Here is a 19,248-nt window from a genome sequence, read left to right as displayed (position 1 = left end):
GGAGGTGCGGAAAGGCAGAGCGGGTCATGACACGTCGAACAGGACGTCGGGATTCCGTATTGGGTCTGTGAGGTGTAGAGTGCATCCATGGAGGGGGATAATAATAATAATAATAATCCTTGCATTTGATATAGCGCTTTTCACATCGGGAGGACGTCCCAAAGCGCTTCACAGAACACACTGTAAAGTGAATTGACTGTATATTTGTGGGCGAACGCGGCAGCCAATTGCGCACAGCAATGTCCCACAAACAGTCGTAGATTGAAAATGACCAATTTATTATTGTTTTTGGTTTTGGAGGGATTATTATTAGGCTCTGTGTGGAGTAAGGAAACTTGCCCAAGGTTTCGCCCTCTGCCTGGAATTGAACTCAGGTCTCTCACTTGCAAAGCGAGTGCTCTAACACTGAGCTACAGGACTCCACATGCTGTCAGCACCCATGGTGTCCATCACAATCCTGAGGTACCGACCAGTCAACAATTGGGGATGATTCCCCATGTACCTTCCAATCAATTCCCTCGATGGCTTCCCTTGGGCCGTGCAGTACCATGATCCTGCACTTGGTGGTGCCCACCACCATGTCCCATCGATTGGCTCAGTGTTCAAGATGCCGGGTGCAATGCAGAAGGTCTCCAGGCGAGTCCACCAGCAGCACAATATCATCCACAAACAGATGCGCCACAACCCTGTTAGAAAGGCCTGGAACAGATAATGCCAAGTCTTTCAATTTAAGCACGTTATACTCCATTGCAACCCAGGATAACGCTGAAATGCAATAATATACTGTACTCTATTGAAGCTACACAGTGGCCTTGTGGTTTAATAAAACATGTTTTACTCCTTTGCAGCCACAGGCACTGTAATTTAATAACACGTTGTAATCTGTTGTCGGACATCAAGTCCTGGACAAGAGTCCCATTTCCTACAGTTGAATGTCAATAAGACTGAAGCTTTCCTGATTGACTCCCGTCAGCGCCTCCTCACCTCAGGTGCTGACAGCATCACTGTTCAGATGCACTCTCCACCTCACTGGTACAGAACCTTGATGACTCTCAACTATCTTTTAAGGCCCACATCCGTGGCATTACCCATTCCACCTTCCCCTACCTCTGCAACATTGCCCACCTTCTTCAAGGCCATCTCAAGACTTTCCTTTTCAACTATGCCATCGGTCATCTTCCCTCCTCCACCCTTGTTCTCCACCCCTCTCCGATACCAACCCGCAGTTCGTGTGCAAGCCCCTCAACTTGTCCAGCCTGCCTTGGGACATCCCAACGTGAAAGGCACTATATAATCTGTGGCCTCACCCTGTGGCCAGTTACATAGGGTTGGTATTATGTGGTGAGATTACCTACACTTGTGGTCTGAGGCGTTGTCCGTCATGACATAAAGGCAAGTTGTAGTTGTTGTAGTATCTCTGAATGATACAACATTAAAAGTAGAAGTTTATTGAGACTGAGGCTTGGGTTGAAACTGTTGAACTCTGGAGTGTGAGTTTGCCGGTTTACCCTTTTATCTTTGGAATTTGCTAAATACAGTCACTACATTTTGTAGAAAAATGACTTTCTTTGAGATAAGACATGATGTTAAATGTAATAATCCTTGCATTTGATATAGGACCTTATCACATTTTCGACATCTCAAAGCACTTCACAGAATATACTGTAAAGTGTAGTGACTGTGTATTTTGTGGGTGAAACGCAGCAGCCAATTGCGCACTGCAGTGTCCCACAAACATTGAGTGGATTCATTGTTTTTGAGGATTAACCCCCGAAAAGCGATCCGCTAATCGACTAACAACCGGGTTCCTACTAACTGCTAGGTAAACAGAGGCTTGTGTGTGGAGTAAGGAAACTCGTCTAAGGTTTCGGCCTGCCCAGGAATTGAACTCAAGATTGATGATTGTTAAATACAAGGATTATTGTTGATTTTAACCTGGCTAGATTGCAGACAAATACAACTGAATCTTTGCACAGAACCTGAATCACCATTTGATGGTTTGACTTTTGTGACCAGGCTATGACCTAGACGCAAGGCACGTACACGCATATTGTTCAAAATAAATCTTAGAGGATTATACCTGGTACTTTCAGTAACATTCTATACCTACAATAAAAATATACGTAAGACAATTTCTTCATTTGTCATAGCAAGTCTTACAAAAAAATGTTTGGAAATAATGTAATAAAATGTTTTATGCATTTTTAAAAGGACACAAATATGAAAGAAATACATCTATTTCATTCTTTATAATGATTGGCTTTGGGTGTATGTCATGTGGCAGGTAATGTGCTATAGTCATCTCCCAGGCATCCACAAATGCTACATTGATGTCCTTGAACATTTTTTTCAACACTGAATCAAGCTGAAAGCAATTCCAGTCGTTGTGGAAGATGCTGTGCTCGGGTTTGAGGGCGCGTACATTGGCTGTCTTCATTATAATTTGTGTATCCGGACTTCTGTTCAGTAATTGTACAATTGATCTCCGAATATTCTGTAGTCTTCGTATGTAAACTTCCACCGGAAAAGTGCTGAAATGTGCCCAGATGGTGATTGCTATAACTGAGTTCTTTCCTCCTCTAATTTCATCCAGCTCATTTGCGATGTAATGCAGATGTTGACTTGAAACATCAGAGAATTCAATTGGTGGACCATGGCATCGATATTTCACCATGATCTTGTTCGCTATATCCACAGCAGTATAAGGACCATTTTTTTTAGTTTCGCCAAAATCAAACTTTGTAAGATCTAAAACCAAAGAGGTAAGATTATTAATCATATCAAACTGTACTTTTTGTACATGAAAGTCAACAATTTGGTTGAAATATTACACTACTGTAACAAATGAAAGAAAAGGTGAAAAGCTTAGATTTTAAAAAAAATCTTCCATTTAATATGGTGCCTATAACATTGAGATGTCTCAAAGTGCTTCAAAAGCAATTTCTGTCATATCAATGAACTGTATATTTGCAGGCAAACACAGCAGAAAATGTGGGTTCAGCAAGATTCCGTAAAACTTGGGTCAGTGAAAATGTCCACCTGAAGAGGCAGACAGGATCTTGATTTAATGAATGATAGCACCTCCATCAATGCAGCATTCTTCCAGTGTTACACTGAAGTGTCGGCTTAGACCTACGTCCTAATAATAATAATAATCCTTGCCTTTGATACAGCTTCTTATCACGTTGAGACATCTCAAATTGAAGCACAGAATATACTGTAAAGTTAATGGACTATTTTTTGTGGGTGAAATGCAGCAGTCAATTCCGCACAGCGGTGTCCCACAAACAGGCAACAAAATATTTTTACATTTTTTTTTAAAAAGGGATTATTACCCCCAGAAAAGCAATTCACGAATCGACTTACAACTGTGTTCCTATTTACTGCTCGGTGAACGGAGGCATGTGGAGTAAGGAAACCTGCCTAATCTTTCGCCCGGTCCGGGAATCAAACGCAGGTCCTCTCGCTTGCGAGGTGAGTGCTCTAACCACTGAGCTACAAGACTCAAAATGTGGCGTTTGAACCCACAACCTTCTAACTCTTCCTGGGATGTGAGCAGCAACCTGTTAACCCGGAAATCTCACTAGATAGCACCAGAAGCGGGCTTCCAGTCTGCATGGGTCCACAGTAAACTAAATAAATCCGTGCTCAGTCAAGGACAGCTTCTAATAGGGCCATGAAAGCATCAACTCCTAACAGACAATAAAGGTCTGGTTCTAAGTTGGGATCTGCTTTTAAAAAAAACAGAATGGATGAAAGTTCTGAAATGTTCAATGTGGGTTGAAACGCCTGTAGCTTACCCGGTAGAAATTCATCCAAATATTCAAACCACTGTCGTATAGTAGAATCTCCCAAAAGATGAACCACTTTTCCCTGTAGACAGTCTATAATGCTTGTAGGAGTGTTGAAGCGGCGAATATTACATTGTGTCAACATCCACTGGTCCTTATAGTAAAAACCTGACGGTGAAGTCAGAGACATCCCACGGACACACTGTCCGAGACTTGCACCTGAAATAAAAAGAGAAGCGGGGCTGTAAATAAACAAAAAATGATGCACAGTATCTTAGATATTATTGTTATTCATGCATTTTTCGACTGATTTATGAATTTCCATGGAAATGACAACCCACAGAGGGGGCCTTCAGTAGATAATGTAGAAAATAGAGCTATGCAACCATAGAAAAACATTACAAACAACTATGTGCACCTGTTCTGTCGGTGTTAATGGGTATAGTTAATTTTCGTGGGATCATAAGATTAGTTCAAATGAAGAAGGCTTCTGCCCCATTCCCTCTGCTTTGCCCCCTTCTCCTATTTTAGATTATTATTGAAGATCTTCCTCTTTGACCGAGCTTATGGTCATTTCCTCCCCCCCCCCACTGCTCGGCATCAGGCTCCACCACTGTTAAGTGAGCAATTACAAAGCATTACAATCACCGAAAGGATCAATTTCAAGATCCTCTCACTTAATTGCCTCACACCTACCTACCTATCTGACCTGCTTACCCCCAACTCCACCATCCACTGCCTCCGCACAGTTGGCTCCGGCTTCCTGTTGGGTCTCTCGTGCCCTCTGTTCCACCATCGGTGGCCGTGCCTTCAGCTGCTATGCCCCGAAACTCTGGAACACTCTCCTTCAATCCCTCCACTTTGCTCCCTCACTCCTCCCCTTCAAATCCCGCTTGAAGACCTTCCCTTTTGATCATGCTTACGGTCACCTTCCACTCTCGGTCTCTCCTTGGCTCGTTGTCAGACTCCACCACTGTGAAGCGCTGCCGTATGCTACCCTGTGTGACGGGCGCTGTATTGATCCATGCATGCATGCATGCTTTGAGAAAGTATGCTTCATAAAAAGAGCTCTCGAAGTGCAAGTTGTTGTTCCTGCTAGAATGACTGGTGACATGTTTCTGAAGATGGGTGGATGCATTTCTCTCTCCATTGTACCCAAATTAATTCAAATTACATTGACAGTTCGGGTAGGGCTGAGCTTCAATTGTTCATGTCATGGTCAAAACACAGTATGAGCCCAAAACTATGTGCAGCATGTTGTGAATGTTATTTTAAATATCTAAACTGCTTGTCTCAATTCCTCCAACTTGTTCCCTCTTTGCCTGTCTTCAGATTGCACCTGAAGACTTTCCTTTTTGACCACATCTATGGTCATCTTCCGTTTACCTGTCTTCAATTTGCACTTGAAGACTTTTCTCACCTTCATGGTTCAGCATCAAATTACACTATTTATAGGCACTTCAAGACACAGCCGTATGTGAAGGTGCAATATAAATGCAAGTTGTCACATATTTGCATTTGGTGAACTTCTTCCATGGAAGAATAATTGGGAAATTTGGAACTTTTAGCAAGTCAACACTGTCCTTCAAGATGTTTGGAGGAACCTAGCTGTTAATGGCTACAGTTTGATCCCAGACATCCAAACTCTTATCCGTGCATGCTGTGGTCTGTAGAACCACATCAAATGGGTCCCAAACCCTAGATGATATCATGAGGATCAGAAGAGTGTTTTGTTTCTCCCAACCTGGTGACCTGAGCCAATTCCTAATGATGAACACAATGGTAATTTCTCCAACAACCAAGGAAAGACGGACCTTTCAATGACGGCACTCAGCCTCAAACTTCGCCTGAAGTGAGCAGCTTGAGGCAAGGTGGAACACAATAACAGGCAACATGGAAGAAATGATGGTTTGTATCACAAGATTCTTGAGAGATGCCCAGATGTTCTCAAGATCCTTAACATCAATCATGGAGTCCCATAGCATAGTGGTTGGAGCACTTGCCTCGCAAGCCAGGAGCCCCCGGGTTCGATTCCCGTGCAGGCGAAAACCTGAGGCAAATTTCCTTACTCCACATACCTGTTTACCTACCAGTAAGTAGGAACCAGGTTGTTAGTCGATTGTTGGATCGCTTTCCGGGGGTAATAATCTCTCTCAAAAAAAATGGGTCACTCAATTCATGACTTTTTGTGGGAGACTGCTGTGGATAATTGGCTGCCCCGTTTCACCCACAAAATACACAGTCAATACACCCTACAATATATTCTGTGAAGCGCTTTCAGACGTCTCAATGATGTGATAAGGCACTATATCAAATGCAAGGATTATTGAAATGAGTATATCAACTGACACGAATAACCTCTTGTTCCCAGTCTCTTGGAATTCATACACAACTGGCTTCACACTTAAAGGAATTTGAAAGCGGTTGGTCATATCTATATCTGAGTGTAACAATGAGGCTAAATACTATTCATTTCATGTTTGACTGGGTTGAGTTATTTTGGGGGCCTTGACATATATATATATATACACACATATATATATATATACACACACACACATATACATATATATATATATATATATACATATATATACATATACACATATATATACATATACATATATATAACATTTTTGATTAACATCAAACATCTGGCTGTCCTTCGTTACCAAAGTATGCAATTTTCTTACCTGCTCGAGACGAAGCCTCTACAGTTACATAATCTGGACCACTGGGTAATATGGGCTTCTGGAGGTTGACTTTGCTGAAAATGTGACCATATATTGTCAATTATGCTACTATATTGTTTCAGTGTAAAGAATGTATAGATCACGCAACAAAATGTCTACCATATGCAGTCTTTTCCATTCCTCAAGAGCATTTAAAGCTCAATCAATGCGAGTCAAACACGCATCTTTAATAGCTCATCCTTAAAAAGCCAGTGTTAGCAATTCCCAAGTTCTCCTTGATCAGCTGCAGTAACAAGTCCATCTTTATCCAGCCAATTATCATGCACAGGCAGGAAAATAGGGCTAGAAGTGTTTGTGTAGATAAAGAGGGGAAAGGCAGAGAAGGGATTTGAAAGAAAGGATAGTGATCTTAAGAGTTATCCACTTGGGTATTTGGACCAGTTAAATTTGCAGAGATGGGAATAGTAGGTGTGAGAAGCTTAGGGAGGGAGAGAAGAGAGATTTTTGGATGGATTAGAATTTATAGAGGGTGGAGCTAGGGAGGCCAGGGAAGTGTATCTGAAGATGACAAGGACATGAATGAGGATTTCAGTAACGGTGAATACATGTATTATAATTATACAGAGGCTAGAGGGACTGAATGGCCTACTCCTGTTCCGATGTTCCTATATGTTCACTGGAGTTGAAGGAAGAGTATAAATGGATAATATTCTGGAAATTGAAGGACAGCTGTGCGGTATGACAGACATTTGGGAGCTGAAAGGAATCCCAGGATTACACACTGACTGAGAGAGCAACTGCTATAAGCCAAACACATACGTCATAATCTCGGGTGTTTGGGATCACTTCTCAGCCATTTGGCTAAGATGCAATGTAGTCTCTGTGCTTATCAGCCACTCCTTGGCATGAGCACCCGCCAAAAAGATCTCCTGTTGCGATTCACTTGTATACTACGCAGTCACAACCAAATTTCCCCATAATGATTGAGCTTCTGGCAGAGCTTTCTCTTAAGCAATTGTTACAAATACCATGGCACTCGCAGATCAGGCAGAGCTAATTTCCTTGAGGAAAGTTGACACCTGCAGAATCTGAATGCTGATCATCCAAGAAAAATTGGCCAGTGCTCAAAATCACAGCACTTTTCCCCAATTAGAAGGAACAATGGCTTTCAAAATGGGCAGCTTTCCGTCAAAGCGGCAGGAGTCCAACAGGCTGCAATGGCTCCAAGCAACACTGAGGAAGCAATTGCTTACATCACAGCCTTCGTAACTGAGGCAAGGGTAAATAATACATGAAATTGGCCAGTCACTCTGTGACTTTTTGTGGCGCACTGCTGCGACAAATTGGCTGCTACATTCACCTATAAAACACCTATATTATATAAAGTAGAGTCACTCCACTTTACAAAATATCCTGTGAAGTGCTTTGGAACAGCTTCCCAACGTGAAAGGCGCTATATCAAATGTAAGCATTATTATTAGTAGAGGTATTAATAATAATGTAATTTACATAGATACCTTTTGGATGGATGGATCTCTCAAAGTACTTTACATCTCTCATAGCTAGTGAGTTAGGGAGTCAGAGCTCAAGAGGGTGGGGGGGGAGGAAGAGTTGACCAAAACAGTGGTCAAAGAAGTAAGTCTTGAGGTGGGCTTTGAAAGTAGGTAGGGGCGAGATGGAGTGGTGAGTCCTGAATGGAGAATGGTGACAGAATGGCTGAAAGCCAGATGCTGATAGTGGCCCAGGGGACATGGTGGAGGCCCGAATTCACTAAGTGAAAGTGAAAGAAGCAGCTGGAACCCTAGAGTTACAGTTATAGTTGTAGGAGGTCGGGTGAGGCAAGATTGTGGAGGAATTTGAATGTGATGTTTTTGGAGTACCACCTTATACAGGGTGATCCCCTTATAAGGTGCCCCAGGTCTGCTTATAATGGGAGTGAATTGTGAACCTGCAGTTTACCCGGTACACCGACATTAAAAACAATACCCCCCTGAGTTATCAGGTCTCTGTTGTTGTCCCTTCCTGTGCATCGAGTGCAATGCGATAAAATAAAAAAATAAAATTGGCTGTTCAATTCATAGCTCTTTGTGGAACTTTGCTGCGGTCACCTACAAAATACACATTCAATAATTACACTTCACAGTAAAATCCTGCGAAGCACTTTTGTCCACCCTCCAGGTGCGATATAAAATACAAGGATCATTATTATGTGCAGGAAATGTTGTTGAGGTCCTTGCTGCACATATTGGCACTATTGGAAGTGCTAATGGTGTCACTTTACAAAGGAAATTATGTCAGCAGTGACAATGATGCTCTTCAAGTCAGCCTTTTTGTTTGTATTAACCAACTTTAGTTGATGGAGCCACACAACAGCGTTATAACAGGGATGTGCTGTACACAAACACATTATGCATATTTTCACTTAAATTAAGTCTTACAAAATAAAATCTTCATGGTCCAGAGGCAATAGTGTGAATGCTCTATTCTCATGTTTAGTTTTTTTTAAAAAAAATGTCACTCTCCCATATTCTTTCCTGAAGACATTCATTCATGATGTGAAAGGTTTGACAAGTGCAGGTCAATCTTCAGTACCTCTTCCAAGTAGACCCTAGAACTACTCTAACCAGGCGCACTGTAATCCTCACTCAATTTTATTTCCTTGCACACTTTCCAGCAGATGTTCCTACATGATCATTTGGAACAGGGACACAACCAATATTTCCACTCACATGTCGAAGGAATGCTGAGGCCAATTGTAAATTTAATGTGCTTCGTACATGTAACCCAGTTTGGATTGGATAGATAAGAAAAGGGGGTTGGGAGGGAGGGGGGGTGGGGCTGGAGGGGCCGCGGGGGAAAAGAAGAGAGGAAATATATAAGAGAATGTAAAGCAGCATACCTTTGGAAAAAACGACTCTCTTCTGTCATTAAGAGACCATTCTGGTAGCCTCCTCTAGCATGGTTGACACGAGCAGAGCAGGGCAGCTTCTTTGGTTTATAACAGAACCAAGGTTCCCCAGTCTTGAGATCAGTAAAGTTACAGATAGGCAAATCATCAGGCAAACAAAGATTGCACTGAGTTTTCTCTGTGGTTGTCCCGGATCTGAACTTACTCTGGAAGTACACCTTATCTGGCCGTTCATCACGTATCCTTTTGAGCACTTGAATCGCTTCACTGGGATGAACCAAGCTTACGGACACCTTAACTTTCCCCGACCAGAATAAAGTAAAATTGATCTTGTACGATCCATTTAGATAATCGACAACTGTTCCCACTGAACCCGCTTTGAGCTCTGGGGTGTGGATCCGGGCCTGGAGATAGTCACCTCCGTATTGCTTTGGGTGTCCTGAAAAATCATACATGTGGACCATCACCTGTAACTGATCCCCAACGTGGAAAGTGTTCTGAGAGTTTAAAATAAGAAAGTGAGAATGTGACGGGTCAGTGCTTTTCAGTACGGGTGTGCGAGTTCCAGGTGAGTTTGGCCATTCAATCATTTTCAACAGAAACATTCCCTCAGTTCTTTCCACAGCTGTAAAGCTTTCATTCCTGTACCCACAGTTTATCAGTTTGACCAACCATGGAAAGTTATTCATCACCATCTGCTGATTGTTTGATGGATATAATTTTGGATCTGAGAAATTCTTCCAATTTGATGCTGGTCCAGAGCACGAATAATAATTGCACTGTAAGAAAACACATTGTTCAATAAATATTAAACTCACTTTTCTGGGTTTAAGAAGCAGTCTCAAGTCACACACTAACACAGAGATTTAAATTTCTCTAATCTATGACAAAGTAAATAATAAGTCCTCGCATTTGAGTCGTAGATCCTATAATAATTTGGTCACTCAATCCATGATTGTTTATGGAACACTGCTGAGTCCAATTGGATGCCGTAATTCGTCCACAATTTACTTTACGGTATATTCTGTGAAACGCTTTGAGACGTCTCAACGACATGATAAGTATTGTTTGAGTTAATCAAATGCAAGGATTATTATTACTAATGTATGACTTAGGGTATCATACGATTAATAAAAATAAGACTTATGCGAGTTTTACTGTTTTTTTGCTTCAGTAAGTAATTGAGCTTTGCACATAAACAAGTTACTTTGCTTTCTTTGTTATTGGGTTCCTATTTACTGGCTGCATCCTTTGTGTTAGGCTTCAATGGAATTTAATTCTACTGCTGATCTCATATTCAAACTAAAGAGCGGGTATTTGGCAGAAAGGAACACATACGTAATAAGAGTGCAGCTGCATTGTGTGTGAGGTAAGGTCAGAGGAGGAAACCAGTTCTGGTTGGGGACTAGAATGTGGCCTAGGAACAATAGCTTGAGATTGAAGTTGATGCTTAGGTTCAATTAGTTTTTTATTTGTGGGATTTTTGACCAGGATACATAAGAACATAAGAATTAGGAGCAGGAGTAGGCTATTCAGCCCCTCTAGCCTGCCCCGCCATTTGATAAGATCATGGCTGATCTTCTGACCTAATTACCTGCCCTATCCCCATATCCCCTAATCCCTCTATTTTTAAAAAATCTGTCAGTCTCAGCCTTGAAGATGTTCAAGGACTGAGCATCTACAGCCTTCTGGGATAGTGAATTCCATAAATTCACTACACTCTGAGTGAAGAAATGTTTCCTCAACTCTGTTCAAAAAGGCTGACCATTAATTTTAAGACTGTGACCCCTGGTTATAGATTCTCCTACCAGGGGAAACAGACCCTCAGTGTCTACTTTATCCAGCCCTTTAAGAATTTTACATGTTTCAATAAGATCTCCCCTAATTCTTCTGTACTCTAGAGAATATAGCCCTAGTTTATTCAGCCTATCCTCATAGGTCAGTCCCATCATCCCAGGAACTAACTGAGTGAATCTACGCTGCACCCCCTCAAGGGCAAGTATGTCCTTTTTTAAATAAGGAGACCGAAACTGCACACAATACTCTAGGTGCGGTCTCACCAAGGCCCTATACAGTTGCAGCAAGACTTCCCTACTCTTGCACTCTAAACCTTTTGCAATGAACGCTAACATGCCGTTCGCCTTCTTAGTTGCTTGCTGCACCTGCAACTAACTTTTTGAGACTGGTGTACAAGGAAGTACCAGGAGAAACTCCTCTTTTTGGATAAGTTCCACTTAAACAGACAGAACTTTAGTTTAATATCTAATGAGGGAGTGCATGTAGCCACAAGTAAGAGTCGGTGGCTCCACATATATTTGAGAACCACTGGCCTAGAGCCAGTACAAAGGAGAGCAACTTTTCAGTCTTGAACAAAGATTCAGGGAGGATACAAAATAAAAAATGGGATTAAAAAGTAAACCCAGAACAATACTTCACGATGAAGCAAAACAGATCAACAAGATGACGCAGGTTTAGGGTTGGAAAGGGAAATTTCAGGTCAGAGTTTTTCTTTAATAAGTGTAATAAACGACTGAAACAGCTTGCTAGGAAGGAGGAAGAGTATTTAGGACCGGGATGCTGGACTCAGTTTAAAATTGAAGACTTAAGTACGCTGAATGGTGCGAGATAATAAATAATAAAAAAATTCCTAAATTCAGACTTAATTTGGAAGCTGGTTTTCCACATACCTCTGAACGATGAATATTCGTAATTAGGATCAGCAATGTGATGAGCACCATTAGTAAGAAAAGAAACCGGGGAATGGAGAAAGGTAGAGATGCTTTTGTGTCTTGTTCATTCATACTGAGAGCTCAGAGAACACAAGTACTGTAATCAGCCTGGTCAGCACATCCTGCTTCTTCAACAAAATTAAATAAAGAGAATTAAGCAAGAAATAAATCATTGGTCATTACAGCTTGCATACGGTTTGACATGTTAGTTATAATAATAATATATAACAATCCTTGCATTTGATATAGCGCTTTTCACGTCGGGAGGACGTCCCAAAGCGCTTCACAGAAGACACTGCAAAGTGAATTGACTGTATATTTGTGGGCAAACGCGGCAGCCAATTGTGCACAGCAATGTCCCACAAACAGTCGTGGATTGAAAATGACCAATTTATTATTGTTTTTGGTTTTTGGAGGGATTATTCTTAGGCTCTGTGTGGAGTAAGGAAACTTGCCCAAGGTTTCGCCCTCTGCCTGGAATTGAACTCAGGTTTCTTGCTTGCAAAGCGAGTGCTATAACCACTGAGCTACAGGACTCCACGAATATATCAGCAAATAAACCTTTAAAGGGCAATAAGCTTATTTCCATCAGGGTACCATAGCATACCCTAACAAGCTCCGATTGTGTAAGAAGTTTATTCAGTGACTGGTTGAGCCATTGTAAGTAATTTTAGATGAAAAAAATTACTCAGGTTGGCAACCTTCTTTTGGATCAGGCCCTAAAGTTAGCTCGGAACATTATAAATTCAAACAAATATAATAATAATCCTTGAATTTGATATACTGCTTTTCACATCAGGAGAGCATCTGCCCCAAAGTGATACATTTAAATTTAAGATCATTAATCCAGTAATAATAATTATAAGAATAACAACATTACAGGATTTAATGTGAAATGTTATGACGCTAATTTGCACAAAAACAATTGGCCAGTTAGCACTGAAATTCTAGAAAGACCAAATCATCCAACTATTTAGGAAACACATTCCACATACAGTGGAGTCCTGTAGCTCAGTGGTTAGAGCACTCGCCTCGCAAGAGAACTGGGTTCGATTCCCAGCAGGGCAAAACGTTGGGCAAGTTTCACGCCTCTGTTCACCTAGCAGTAAGTAGGAACCCAGTTGTTAGTCGATTTGTGGATCACTTTTCTGGGGGTAATAATTCCTTCAGAAAATAAATAGTAATAAATTGATCGCTTCATCGACTGTTTGTGGGACTCTGCTGTGCGCAATTGACTGCCACATTTTGTCCACAAAATATACAGTTCATTCACTTTACAGCATATTCTGTGAAGCACGTTGAGATGTCTGAAAATGTGGTAAGGCGATATATTGAATGCAAGTATCATTATTATTATTCCTCTTATCTGCATTTGCCAGTAACTGAAAGAATGGTTGTCATATTCTGTCATATCCCATCAGAATGCTCAACAGCAACCAAACTCAGAGAGTTCCTAGCACCTTACTGTTTATCACTTCTCCAATGTTTCCCTTAAAATTCTTCTCAGTTATCGTCGCCCTAAACCTTCCTGCACTTCCTTTTCTGACAACCCCACCCTCTGCTCTAAATGCCGACTTATCTTAGGCAAATTAGACCTTCACTTCACCCCTTCTTGATCCACAGCTGCTGACTGCTCCCTCTCGTTTCAGAGCCTCTCCCTCCACATTAACTCTGCCACTCACGTCGGCCTGATCATTACCCAGGGCCTCACCGACTAAAATATCACCATGAATGACAATTCCATCTCAGACTATTATTTAAATCTCTCTTAATTCCTCCATCCCACTCCCTGCCACCCAACCCACTTCTGTGGAGTCCTGTAGCTCAGTGGTTAGAGCACTCGCTTTGCAAGTGAGAGACCTGAGTTCAATTCCAGTCAGAGGGCGAAACCTTGGGCAAGTTTCCTTACTCCACACGCCTAATAATAATCCCTCCAAAACTAAAAACAATAATTAAATTGGTCATTTTCAATCTACGACTGTTTGTGGGACATTGCTGTGCGCAATTGGCTGCCGCGTTCGCCCACAAATATACAGTCAATTCACTTTACAGTGTGTTCTGTGAAGCGCTTTGGGACGTCCTCCCGACGTGAAAAGCGCTATATCAAATGCAAGGATTATTATTATTATTATAATTATTATTATTATGTCAGGATATTGAATGCATGATGACTTAAGGAGAAGTGACAAGATAAAGCCAGTGTCGAGTAATCAGGAGTTTAATGTATTCACTAGCCAAATGTAGCAGCCGATTTGTGCACCTTTTTGTTTTTGAGAATATACGCTTATTTATAAATATATTTTGTACAACAGAAATCCCAAACAAACACAACGTACAACATCATCTGTTGCAATTCTTTTCCCTTTCTCCGACAACAAAAAACACTCCGTTGTTCACGGTACATTCCTTCACTGCACACGGAGGTTGTGCGCACATTTTTTTGAGACGCTCCCTTTAAAACAGTTAGCAGTCGCCCTTGTGTGCACCACGTCTGTGCGAGCGCACCGCACTCAACCCCGAGAAGGTGTCCCGATGTGCACGGCAATGTCCAACAAGCTGCCTTGAAGTGCATGACCAATTGTAACTGGAAGATTGCTTTTATTATTATTATTCTATCTCCTCCCAGCCCTGGAAAAAATTCAGCCCCTCTCCCCCTCTGCCGCCCTAGAATCATCTGAACTCTTACCCCCTTTGAGCCTCCACCTGTATCGACCTTAGCTCCTCGATCACTCTCCAGTACAACTCCCTGAGTTATTCTTGACATACTTGCTCTAGTCACCTGCCCCACTGCCTCCTTTACGATCCTCCTTACTTTTAAAGCCCTCCCTGGTCTTGCTCCTCCCTGCTTCTGCGACCTACTAAAACGTTACCAACCTGCCTGCTCCCCCTGTTGGCAGTCAGGCCTTGCCACCACCCTCTGGAACTCCATCCCAGAGTCCCTTCGCCTCGTCCCTCCCCTGCCTCCTTCAAGTCCCTTCCTCTTTGACCATGGCTTTGGTCGTTCTCCCTCCTCCATCCCCCTTGCCCTCCACCCCTTGATTCCAAATCTCGGCTTGGGTGCAAACCCTTGACTATGCAGCGCCTTGGGACGGCCTCCGCGATGTGAAAGGCACTATATAAATGCAATTTGTTGTTTTTGTTGTTGAGAGTGTAGTGGAATGAAATGCGCACTCTCCCTGGAGGGCACATGCTGCTTACCTAATTCCAAAGAGTATTAGACACAGACTGGTAAGAACCAAGGCTTGGTCACCCCAGGATGTGTGCTGTGCCACTGCTGGGAGCTCAACCAGCTAAACCCACATAGCTTGCCACTGAAAGCACTGTCTGGCAAGCTTTCCCGCTGCTCGTCTAGCTGGGACTCTTCCTACCCGTTAGGCTTGTAAGTTTTAACGGGTTGGGGGGGGGAAGAATCCCTACCCCCAGGGACTGGTCTACCCCTCCAAGTCCTACCAGTCAGCCGGTTTGGCTGGGCTGTCATCAGCAGTGCCCTACAGACCTGAAATCTTCTACGAAGCCACATACATTCTTTTCAACAACAACAACAACGACGACGACGACGATGACGACGACAACCACCACCACAACTGGCCATGTTCTCCCCACGACTCTTCTGTGGTATTATCTAATCTAGAAGAGGTCAATGTCAATCTTGCACATACATCTGTATGTATGTATGAATGAATGAATGAATGAATGAATGAATGAATCAATCAATCAATCGAGACCTCCTATCTGGAAAAAATAAACTCCCTAGCAAAAAATATATATTATATAACAGGTGAAATCCGTTCCTTTAACTGTTTTTGCTGATAATAAATATATAAATATATATATATACACACACACACACACAATTTCAACTATTATTTAATACTTTGTGGCCTGGACAATCCTTACCCCCTCTGGTGTGAAAGGCGTCTTGGCTTCCTCCTTTATTCCAGCAACAAAACCATAGCCTCCACCACCTCCTCCTCCAGCAGCTCCACCACCACCTCCACCTCCTGCACCAGCAGCTCCTCCACCACCACCACCTCCTCCTCCTGCACCAGCAGCTCCTCCACCACCTCCTCCTCCTCCTCCTGCAGCTCCTCCACCACCACCTCCACCTCCTGCACCAGCAGCTCCTCCACCACCACCACCTCCTCCTCCTGCAGCTCCTCCACCACCACCTCCACCTCCTGCACCAGCAGCTCCTCCACCACCACCACCTCCTCCTCCTGCACCAGCAGCTCCTCCACTTCCACCTCCTGCACCAGCAGCTCCTCCACCTCCTCTTCTTCCACCTCCTGCACCTCCTCCTCTTGTCCTTATCGGGTTGGGGTGTGAGTGGCTTTGGTTAATGACAGCCTTGCAATAGGCACTGGGACATTCCACTCCTCTATGTTCACATCCTCTCCAGCCACAAGCTCTGACCTGGCCGTCTCTCCCACATGATTGACAGGCAGGAGCCCCCCCCCTCCCACCCCCAATTTTCCAGCCACAGAGCAAATGGTTCATTACAGTGAATGACATGAGCTGCACCCAACCAGTGAGCACCACACTCAGCCTCTGCAGCAGCCTTTCCTTCTCTCTCTCTCTCTCTCTCCCCCTCTCTCCCTCTCTCTCTCTCTGCAGCCAGTTTGCTTTTATTAAAAGAATGATGATTAATATTATTATTAATTTTCTCAAAGGTGTACTGAGGCGCGATGTCGAATGCAAGGATTATTATTGTTTTTATTATTTATGCGGTTGGAAAGACGGTTGCTGTACCGAAGTGCCGGGTAGAAACGGTCGTTGTAAGCTCTCGCCGCTGAGCCAGAAGGTTCGTGGGCTCGAGGACCCACGTTGAGGCTTAAGAGCTCACGGTCTCGGCGAGGCATGACAGTGTAATGCTGGAGAGGGCGTGCTGCATTGTCGGAGGCCTCTCTGCCTGTTGTTCGGGTGGATGTCCTAATGATGCGAAAGGGGTGTTATGAATGTAAATTTGCATTGTGTTGAATTGATGTCAAATTTCCCCCCCCGGCACTATTTGAAAAGAGAAGGGAGTTTCTCGCAGTGTCCTAGCCAGCAATCTTCCAGTTACAATTGGTCATGCACTTCAAGGCAGCTTGTTGGACATTGCCGTGCACATCGGGACACCTTCTCGGGGTTGAGTGCGGTGCGCTCGCACAGACGTGGTGCACACAAGGGCGACTGCTAACTGTTTTAAAGGGAGCGTCTCAAAAAATGTGCGCACAACCTCCGTGTGCAGTGAAGGAATGTACCGTGAACAACTGAGTGTTTTTTGTTGTCGGAGAAAGGGAAAAGAATTGCAACAGATGATGTTGTACGTTGTGTTTGTTTGGGATTTCTGTTGTACAAAATATATTTATAAATAAGCGTATATTTTCAAAAACAAAAAGCTGCACAAATCGGCTGCTACATTTGGCTAGTGAATACATTAAACTCCTGATTACTCGACACTGGCTTTAACTTGTCACTTCTCCTTAAGTCATCGTGCATTCAATATCCTGACATAATAATAATAATAATAATAATCCTTGCATTTGATATAGCGTCTTTCACGTCGGGAGGACGTCCCAAAGCGCTTCACAGAACACACTGTAAAGTGAATTGACTGTATATTTGTGGGCGAACGTGGCAGCCAATTGCGCACAGCAATGTCCCACAAACAGTCGTAGATTGAAAATGACCAATTTATTATTGGTTTTGGTTTTGGAGGGATTATTATTAGGCTCTGTGTGGAGTAAGGAAACTTGCCCAAGGTTTCGCCCTCTGCCTGGAATTGAACTCAGGTCTCTCACTTGCAAAGCGAGTGCTCTAACCACTGAGCTACAGGACTCCATGTCACATACACACACACACAATTTATTTATCAATTAATTAATTGATTTATTTATGTATGTGTTTATACACCTTGACCAAAAAATCGTGATATCATTTCAATGCCTAATAACTCTTAAAGAAATAATGATATTTCTAGATAATAGGGTAGTTATCACGACTTTTTGATCGCACTGTACATATGCCTAACGCTGAATAAGTCGTCCATGAGTCCTTTTCCCATGGAGTGGCGTCAGGAGTTCATCAGGAATTTCTTGTACACAGTCATCACACTTCACAGTAAATTCTGTGAAGAATTTTAAGAAGTTTCGACAACATGATAACACGTTTTTTAAATGTAATTATTATTATCATTTTTTAAATGTGCAGAGGCAGTCACAGTCTGGCATATGATATGAACTCTAACTGCCTAGTTCGTGACATTAACCCTACCCAAGGCTGGACCACAAAGCCACTCACTCTGACCAGTGTTTATAATAATATATAATAATAATTGCAGTTGATGTCGCACCTTCTCAAGTCTTCGAGACGTCTCAAAGCACTTCACAGAATATACCGTAAAGTGAATTGACTGTATATTTTGTTGGGCGAAACGCATTAGCAATGTCCCACAAACAGTCCATTTGCTTAACAAATAATAATTTGGTCACTAAGTTTGGATTGAGTGACCAAATTATTATTTGTTAAGCAAATTGTTGGAATCTGGCCATTAATCGGTTACTTTCAAAAGCCACTGTCTGTGTGTCCTTTACCCTGCGTATTGTGTCACAAGAATATACCAGCTTGTCAATATCCACAAAATCGCCCCAAACAATACATGATGGTTTGAAATACTTACGTACAGATCTCAGGGTCAATTTATCTTTATTAAACTTTGGACCACAATAATCATCTTTAAAGTTTCAACAAATATAATGAATGAAAATTATACCAAAAAATTCCATCAAGGAATGGAGTAAAGGATTCCCTAACCATTTACACATACCCCAAGAGTCTGAAGAATAAAAGTAAAGATCTGAAGGATAATAATAAACAATAATAATCCTTGCATTTGATATAGCGCTTTTCACATCGGGAGGACGTCCCAAAGCGCTTCACAGAACACACTGTAAAGTGAATTGACCGTATATTTGTGGGCGAACGCGGCAGCCAATTGCGCACAGCAATGTCCGACAAACAGTCGTAGATTGAAAATGACCAATTTATTATTGTTTTGGTTTTTTTGGAGGGATTATTATTAGGCGTGTGGAGTAAGGAAACTTGCCCAAGGTTTCGCCCTGCCTGGAATTGAACTCAGGTCTCTC

At 42.5% G+C, this 19,248-nt stretch overlaps 1 protein-coding gene across 1 annotated transcript; it reads right to left on the bottom strand.

The window, feature by feature from the left end:
* Positions 1-2,194: 2,194 nt before the first annotated feature.
* On the bottom strand, positions 2,195-16,342 carry LOC103180122 (NXPE family member 3). Its single transcript, XM_007895773.2, has 7 exons — positions 16,330-16,342; positions 16,019-16,092; positions 12,080-12,249; positions 9,384-10,171; positions 6,485-6,558; positions 3,801-4,010; positions 2,195-2,748 (listed from the first exon to the last, which is right to left on the bottom strand). Exons 3-7 carry the CDS (start codon positions 12,191-12,193, stop codon positions 2,195-2,197), a joined length of 1,740 nt encoding a protein of 579 aa, XP_007893964.2. The 5' UTR covers positions 12,194-12,249; positions 16,019-16,092; positions 16,330-16,342.
* Between the last annotated feature and the right edge of the window lie 2,906 nt (positions 16,343-19,248).

This window comes from Callorhinchus milii, unplaced genomic scaffold (genome assembly GCF_018977255.1).
Source record: "Callorhinchus milii isolate IMCB2004 unplaced genomic scaffold, IMCB_Cmil_1.0 Scaffold4, whole genome shotgun sequence".
NCBI classification, from domain to species: domain Eukaryota; kingdom Metazoa; phylum Chordata; class Chondrichthyes; order Chimaeriformes; family Callorhinchidae; genus Callorhinchus; species Callorhinchus milii.
This window is presented reverse-complemented; position numbering and strand designations above follow the sequence as displayed.